The 9,200-nt window shown below is 45.8% G+C and overlaps 1 protein-coding gene across 1 annotated transcript in view; it reads left to right on the top strand.

Moving 5' to 3' along the window:
• Positions 1–6,270, top strand: part of LOC130269564 (olfactory receptor 6M1-like) — a 41,989-nt gene extending 35,719 nt beyond the window's left edge. The window contains exon 4 of the mRNA XM_056518123.1: positions 5,322–6,270. Coding sequence (XP_056374098.1) covers positions 5,322–6,270 — 949 coding nt within the window. The remainder of the gene's footprint in view (positions 1–5,321) is intronic.
• Positions 6,271–9,200: the final 2,930 nt, after the last annotated feature.

The following is a 9,200-nucleotide window of genomic DNA, read 5'->3' on the forward strand; positions in this document are numbered from 1 at the left end:
CATGTTCTCCTGGTTTTTGTAGCTAGGCGGCCAAGTAGTGATGCGGAGAGTGACGCGGGAGGCGGTGTTGCAAGTGTTCAGGGTCCTGAAGCAGGCACTGTTGGGGAACCTGAGGAGGACATCAGTGACATGCACACACCTGTTGATGATGATGAAGCAGATCAGAATTGGGAGCAGGGTGCAGAAGGGGCCTTATCATCATCAGGAGAAGAGAGTTGCAGGTTGCCCTTGAGGCAGCAATGCGGTAGCACGGTTGGCAGTCAGCATGGTGGCAGGAGTGGAAATTCAGGAGCCAAACGTGCCCGGGGGAGACCACCTGCTTTGTGGCAGCCTACCTTTCCGGTAGGTAGTGGAACAGGGGTTCCTGGAGACGGCGCAAGTAGCAGTCAATTAGTGTGGTCTGCGGGTGGGAAAATCAGCTACTGGGTGGTGTGGAAGTTTTTCATAAGGCATCCGAAGGAGGTTCATGTAGCCACATGCAAGATCTGTCTGCAGAAGGTGAAGCGTGGCCAGGGTCCCAATGTCGGCACCACGGCCCTGCGTCAACACATGCTTCACCACCATAAAGCGGCCTGGGAGAACCGTGGCTCCGATGTAGTGGTCCAGCCTGCTGCATCACCTAGTGGCCATCCGCTCCCTCCTTCATCCAGCCAAGGCTCCACCACCTCAGCCAAAGGGAGCTGTGTGTCAAACCCTCCTTCTGTCGCTCCTGCTTCTCCTGCTTTTAATCAACCATTCCGCCAACAATCCATCGGCAAAGCCATGTCCAAGAGAGAACAGTATGTGCCCACTCATCCAACAGCGCAGAAGTTGAATGTGCTCCTGTCCAAGTTGCTGGTGTTGCAGTCCCTCCCTTTTAAAGTGGTGGACTCTGCACCTTTCAGTGAATTGATGGCTTGTGCCGAGCCGAGGTGGAGAGTCCCAAGCCGTCATTTCTTTGCGAAGAAGGCAGTACCTGCCTTGCATATGTTTGTGCAAGAGAAGGTGGGCCAGTCCTTGAGCCTGTCGGTGTGATCAAAAGTGCACGGCAGCGCCGACTTGGGGAGCTGTAACTACGGGCAGGGACAATACTTGTCTTTTACGGCCCACTGGGTAAATGTGGTTCCTGCACAGCCACAACAGCAACTTGGACAGGTCACATCGCTTCCTCCTCCACGCTCTCGCTCCCAGGCAGTTGTTCCTGTTACAGTGTGTGACGCCTCCTCCTCATCCTCCACCGTGTCCTCGGCCTCCACTGCACATCCAAATCTCGGTGGCCCTTTATCGTACCATGTGTGTAGGGCTCGGCGGTGTCAAGCTGTTCTTCACATGGTTTGCCTTGGGAACAGAGTCACACAGGGGAGAAACTGCTAAAGATATTCGTAAAGAAATCCGAGCATGGCTTACTCCACGAAATCTGGAAATGGGAACCATGGTGACCGACTGCGGGAAGAACATCGTGTCCATGCTGCGACAAGGAAGTGTGAAACATGCGCCCTGCATAGCACACGTGTTGAATCTGGTTGTCAAGCACTTCCTCAAGTCTTCACCCCATTTGCAAAACATACTGAAAATGGCAAGGGAACTGTGCATGCACTTCAGCCACTCGTACTCCGCCAAGCACAACTTCCTTGAGCTGCAGCATCAGAATGGTATCCCACAACATAGTCTTATTTGTGACGTTGCCACGCGTTGGAATTCCACCCTCCATATGTTGGACAGACTATACGAACAAAGAAAAGCCATCACCAATTTCTTGATGATCCAAGCAGATAGGAGTACTCCCCTGTGTAACTTCAATGTGAACCAGTGGCAGCTCATACGTGACACCTGCCATTTGCTGAGGCCCTTTGAGGAAGCCACATTATTTGTAAATCGCTTGGATTACGCCATGAACGACGTAATTCCACTCCTACATTTCCTACAACAAATGATTGAAATGGAGACGTTGCAATGGAGACGTTGCGCCTACATCTCAAGGCTACATGAGCCCTGTGGGGGCTGAACTGGAGAAGGAGGGGGATGATGAGGGGCAGAGCTGAGCACAGTTTAGGTTGGATGAGATGGCCGGTGTTTCTAGTCATCGGACAGGAGAGGAGGAGCAGCCAGAGGAGCTGGAGGGTTATGAGGAAGGCGAGACAGAGGACTCAGACACACCATGGCAGTATGCAGTGGAGATGAAGGCAGGTAGTCCCTCCGAGTCACTGGTGCAAATGGCATGATGCATGCTCAGTTGCTTGCGTAGTGACCCCCGAATTGTCAAAATTCGTCAGCGGGATGACTTCTGGATCTCCCCCTTATTAGACACTCGCTACCATCCCAGAATGGGTGCCTTTTTTACACCCACTGAGAGGGAGGACAAACTGACCTACTACAGAGAGATTCTACGTAGTCAGTTGGCCGAGGCCTATCGGCCACATGGTCAATCCACTCGCAGGTCTGACTCGGGGGGCCCTCTGCGCTCACCTTCCACTGCCATGGCTGCTGGGGAGGGGTTGCAGGAGCAGTACCAGCTCAATCAGCAGTAGCCTTAGTCTACAGTCGCTGATGAGTAGCTTTCTTCCCTGCATATTGAACTAACTCATCAGCAGGTAGACATGGAGCAAGACCTGAACCAGCAGGTGGTGGCATACCTTGACATGACCATGCCAACAACCAAAGATCCGCTGGACTTCTGGGCAGCCAAACTTGATTAATGGCCACAACTAGCAGAGTTTGCCATGGAAAAGCTGTCCTGCCCGGCCAGTAGTGTGCCATCAGAGCGGGTGTTTAGTGCGGCCGGGGCCATAGTCACCCCAAGGCGAACTTGTCTGTCCACTAAAAATGTGGAGAGACTGACGTTTGTCAAGATGAATCAGGGATGGATCAGCCATGATTTCCAGACTCCAATGCCAGATGCCTCAGAGTAGATTGACCATGCTGCTACACCAACATTTCCCAATTATGGTTGGGAAATTCATCATCATCACCGCCTGTCATCATCCCCCTGTCATCATCCCACACCCCCCTTCCTCATCACCGCTTGTCATCATCCCCCTGTCATCATCCCACACACCCCCTTCATCATCACCACCTGTTATCATCCCACGCCACCCCCCCTTCATCATCTCCGCCTGTCAATGTCTGAACAGTGGTCTTCAACCTGCAGAGCTTCAGATGTTTCAAAACTACAACTCCCAGCATGCCCAGACAGCCATCGGCTGTCCGGGCATGCTGGGAGTTGTAGTTTTGAAACATCTGGAGCTCCACAGGTTGAAGACCACTGCGACCTTCGTCATCATCCAGACCCCCCTCCCCCTTTCGTTTTGTACTCACCTCCATTCTGCGGGAAGGAAAGGTGAGCTGGTCCGGGCAATTTGTGCTGCAGGAACCGTCCGGTGGGGAGCGATAGTCGTTCCGGGCAGTCCATCTTCACTGGGGGGCCTCTTCTCCACGCTTTAGGCCCGGAATAGTGACGTTGCCTTGACGAGGACGCACAGGGACATTGCGCATGAACGTCCCTGTGCGTCATCGTCAAGGCAACGTCACTATTTCGGGGCCGGGCCCGAAGCGTGGAGAAGAGGCCCCCCCGATGAAGATGGACAACCCAGAACGACTATCCCTCCCCACCGGATGGTCCCTGCCAGGACCAGCTCACCCTTCCTTCCCACCCAGGGGAGGTGAGTACAAAACAAAAGGGGGGGGGGGGGCTGGATGATGATGAAGGCCGCAGTGGTCTTCCAGGCATGGTGGGAGTTGTAGTTTTGAAACATCTGGAGGTCCGCAAGTTGAAGACCACTGAGGGCAGAGAGTTCACTCGAGTATAAGCCGAGGGGGGGGGGGTTCAGCATGAAAAATCATGCTGAAAAACTTTGCTTATTCTCGAGTATATACGGTAATAATACAACTTTGTACCATGTGTACCCCAGAGGATGAGCCTTGTGCCCCCTTTTGTTGTAGACCAGCCCTCTCTCCTTTTTATGGGATTTTTAATTGTGTTTTAATCATGTCTTTGTCTGTTGTAATTATGTATAATAAAGTTTGATAATAATCTTGACAATAATATTTTGGGTGTGCACGGTTTTATCTGTGTTTCCTGGGAGTAGTTTGTTGTGCTGATATCTAATTGTAGGGTAGCACGGCTCCTTATCCTGACTAATAGATTGCTTTTATTATTGTTTTTTTATGTCTTCCTTAGTTTGTTATTACAGATTTAACAAACAGAATGTACAGGGAATAGGCTACAGGGAATATGCTACAAATTGTTTTATTTTTAATTTTTATAACCATTAATATTTGTTGCTAAAACATCACTATCTCAAAGGGTCATGGCTATTTAGCATAGGCATACACAGGGGAAACATCATCCTCATTCATTAAAACTACATATATTGTCATTCTTTTGACTATTGCAGACTTTCAGATCACAGCTAATTTACTTGTGTGCACTCTTGTAATTGCTTTCTCATACTTTTATTTCTATTGTGAGATATTTGTCATTTTATAGTTGTTTAATCATGCTAGTAGCTTGTAAATACAGAAAGAACAAAGAATATATCAACACCAAACATGTTTATTTAGCCTGGAATATAGTAATATTTTCTTTCTGATCGCCATAATTATTTCTAGTAAATGCATCATTTTTAGAGTGACTCCTTTGTAGTGTAAGTATAATGAGAGGTAACAATTTTCCGATCTTTAACATTAAAACTAAATATAAAATCAAGCTTACAACATTTGTCCACTTAAAAGAGGGAAACCGGCCTTTAAAAAACAGAGGTAATTTCTTCCAAAAACAGCACCCCACTCATCCTCAGGTTGTGTGTGCTATTGAAGCTCAGTTTCATTGAAGTAAATAGAGACAAATTGTAATTCCCCATACAACCTGCAGACAGTTGTGGTGCGGTATTTGGAAGAAATTAGCTGTTTTTCTATTACTGGATTACCCCTTTAATTTGTATATTCATGCATTTAATTTGGCTCAATGCTCCCATTCTTTTTGTTATTTTTATTGTTTATTTTAACCTTTATTTTGTCTTACGTTACCACTTAAAAAGCTAAGAATACAGCAATGTCACTGCATAATATATACAGTATTTGCATGCTTTAAACAAAATGAGACTTGATGGGAAAATATTCACATGTTCAATATAATAATTTACATTATTTAAATATATTCAAATATCATTGAATCTATCCTTAGATTTATAAGCCTGAACAATTTATTGCTGTATTTGACCTGCAGCTAACCTCATTACAAAAAGTTTAACTGTAAATTAACTAACAACATAAACATTAATAATAAGCAATTATATATTATTTTGTGTTATTGTTGTACTAAAACACTCTCAATATTTCTGCAGGATGGAGAGTGCGTTCTCTAATAACATTACAGACTTCATCTTGCTGGGATTCCCTGTGTTCCACACATGGCACTGGAGTGTGTTTGGAATCATTTCCATCATGTACGTCTTAACTCTCACAGGAAATATCATCATTATAACCATAACCTGCACTGATGTCCACCTCCACAGTCCCATGTACTTCTTTATCAGTAACCTGTCCTTTATTGAAATTTTATACACGTCTGTAACAATTCCCCAAATCCTTGTTCTCTTAACTGGGAGGGAAAAATTTATATCTTTTAGAAGTTGTATTGCCCAGTTTTATTTTTTCTTCGGCTTAGGGTCCACTGAGTGTTTTCTTTTATCGGTTATGTCCTATGATAGATATTGTGCCATATGCAACCCACTGCGCTATAAGCTAATAATGAGCGGCCCTGTGTGTCGTAACCTGGTTCTGGCTTGTTGGATAATGGGCTGTTCTACAAACCTTATCCCCACTTTCATAATTGCCAAATTAAGGTTTTGTGGTAAAAATATTCAGCATTTCTTCTGTGATCTTTCACCTTTGCTGCAATTATCATGTCACAATACAAACAAGCTGCAGACCTTAAATTTCTTCTCTGCTTCTGCAATAGTCTTGTTTTCATTTGCTTTGACCTTGGGAACTTATATTCGTATTATAATGACAATCGCAACTATCCCTTCCCTGACAGGGAAATGCAAGGCTTTTTCGACCTGTGCTTCACACCTTACAGTTGTAGTTATTTTCTTTGGGGCAGTGGCCTTTGTTTATGTTCGCCCAAGATCCAGTACAAATTTTGAATTAAATAAAGTACTGTCTATTGTTTACATAGTAGTAACCCCTGTGCTAAACCCTCTGATATATAGCTTTCGTAACAAAGATGTAAAAATCGCCATTAAGAAAATATTTTTTCAAGAAATATTGTCCACCTTACAGTACCTATAAAATAAAGGTGTTACTGATGATATTAGGAGGTTATGATAAATAACTTTTGACAACTTTGCCCATGCCAAGTTCTTACCAAATACTGTAATCCAATTGTTTTTAAAGGGGTACTCCGCCTATAGACATCTTAACCTCTATCCAAAGGATAGTGGGGCTCCCACCGATGTGGACCCCCACGATATCCCAAATGCACCAGGCATTTGTTTAGAGTGTTGCGTGCAGCTTCAGATGCTCGTGACGTCATGGTCACTCCCCGCTCTGGATATCACGTCCACACCTCTTCAATGCAAGTCTACGGGGGGGAGGGGGGCGTGGTGGTCATCACGCCCCCTCCCATTATCTGGCATTAAGGGGGCATAGACGTGATGTCACTCTGTGACGTTTCAAGCTCAGCATCGCCAGTCATACAGCATGGAGTGAAGTTCGTTCCGTGCACCGGATGTCTGGGGTGCCAATGCCAAGGTGATAAGATGTCTTGGGGCAGAGTACCCCTTTAAGAGTCATGGATACAGCTGTGGAAGCAGTAATATGTTTATATGCAACTATTAACTCGGCTTTTCTTTCACTGATCAACAGAGGAAGACTTTTTTTTTTTACAATATTCAGATGTAATATTATAAAATGTATGTGTATATTGTTAGGTCATACCTGGATAATGTCCCCTTCCGGATTAGAGTATAGAAAAAAGTCATCCCTAAAGACAAAGGTGCTGTGAAGCTGAACTTTTACTAGTCAATTCTTAATAAAATCCAACAAATAAACATAGTAAATCTATCCATTCAACAATCATAAAAAAAAAAAAAATCCCATCAAGAGTCAATACATCCATCCTACAAAATTTGAGTAATCCATGGTTTTTCCCCTACTATGGGAGGACTAAAATTTAGAGATGAGCGGATTTTAGAAAAATTTGATTCGGTCAATTGGCAAATTTTCCGGAAGATTTAGTGGAACTGCAAATGTTTCATTTAAACAGTTATGGGTCATTGTGATCGCTCCAACCTGTTACATTGGATTTTGGTGCTTATTCCACATCTACTATATAACGTCGATGACCATGGGGCCTCAGTCTTGCAAAAATTACAGCAATTTTTTTTAAATTGAAATTTAATATTTTAAAATTGAAATGAAAGATTTTGAACTTGAAATTTAATATTACACTCCCAAGTTTTAATGTCCCTGGCCCGGGAAATTACTTTGAATAAATAGTTTGGTTACAAAGGACCAAATTTAACATGGAGTCACATGTCACATGGTGGCATAATGACAGAGCCTGGTGGTGGCATCAGTATGAGGAGACCGTATAGTGGTGTTATGACACAGCCTGGAGTTGGCGGCAGCATGAAGAGAACATATAGGGGCTGAATGAGACAGTCTGGAGTTTGCGGCAGCATCAGGAGAACATATAGTGGCTGAATGACACAGAATGGAGTTGGCAGAAGCATCAGGAGAACATATAGTGGCTGAATGACACAGCATGGAGTTGGCGGCAGCATGAGTAGAACATATAGTGGTTGAATGACACAGCCTGGAGGTGGCGGAAGCATAAGGAGAACATGTAGTCGGTGAAGGACACAGCCTGGAGTTTGTGGCAGCATGAGGAAAACATATAGAGGCTGAATGACACAGCCTGGAGTTTGCGGCAGCATGAGGAGACCATATAGTGGCTAAATGACCCAGCCTGGAATTGGTGACTGCATGAGGAGAACATATAATGGCTGAATGACACAGCCTGGAGTTGGTGGCAGCATGAGGAGAACATATAGTGGCTGAATGACACAGCGTGGAGGTGGCAGCAGCATGAGGAGACCATAGAGTGGCTGAATGGCACAGCCTGGAGTCGGCGGCAGCATGAGTAGAACATATAGTGGCTGAATGACACAGCCTGGAGTTTGTGGCAGCATGAGGAGAACATATAGTGGCGAATGGCACAGCCTGAAGTGGGCAGCAGCATGAGTAGAACATATAGTGGCTGAATGACACAGCGTGGAGTTGGCGGCAACATGAGTAGAACAGATGGTGGCTAAATGGCACAGCATGGAGGTGGCGGCAGCATGAGGAGAACATATAGTGGCTGAATGGAACAGCCTGGAGTTGGCGGCAGCATGAGGGGAACATAAAGTGGCTGAATGGCACAGCCTGAAGTTGGCGGCAGCTTGAGTAGAGCATATAGTGGCTGAATGACAAATCTTGGAGTTGGCGGCAGCATGAGTAGAACATATAGTGGCTGAATGGCACAGCCTGGAGTTGGCGGCAGCATGAGAAGACTGTATAGTTGCTGAATGGCACAGCCTGGAGTTGGTGACAGCATGAGGAGAACATATAGTGGCTGAATGGCACAGCCTGGAGTTGGAGGCAGCATTAGGAGAACATATAGTGGCGAATGGCACAGCCTGAAGTGGGCAGCAGCATGAGTAGAACATATAGTGGCTGAATGACACAGTCTGGAGTTGGTGGAAGATAAGGAGACCATATAGTGGCTTAATGGCACAGCCTGGAGTAGGCGGCAGATTGAGTAGAGCATATAGAGGCTGAATAACACAGTCTGGAGTTTGCGGCAGCATGAGGAGACCATATAGTGGCTAAATGACTGAGCCTGGAATTGGTGACTGCATGAGGAGAACATATAGTGGCTGAATGACACAGCCTGGAGTAGGCGGCAGCATGTGGAGAACATATAGTGGCTGAATGACACAGCCTGGAGGTAGCAGAAGCATCATGAAAACATATTGTGGCTGAATTACACAGCCTGGAGTTGGTGGCAGCATGAATAGAATATATAGTGGCTGAGTGACACAGCCTGGAGTTGGCGGCAGCATGAGGAGAACATATAATGGCTGAATGACACAGCGTGGAGGTGGCAGCAGCATGAGGAGGCCATATAGTGGCTCAATAGCACAGCCTGGAGTTGGTGGCCGCATTATTAGAAC

This window comes from Hyla sarda, chromosome 1 (genome assembly GCF_029499605.1).
Source record: "Hyla sarda isolate aHylSar1 chromosome 1, aHylSar1.hap1, whole genome shotgun sequence".
Taxonomy (NCBI): Eukaryota; Metazoa; Chordata; class Amphibia; order Anura; family Hylidae; genus Hyla; species Hyla sarda.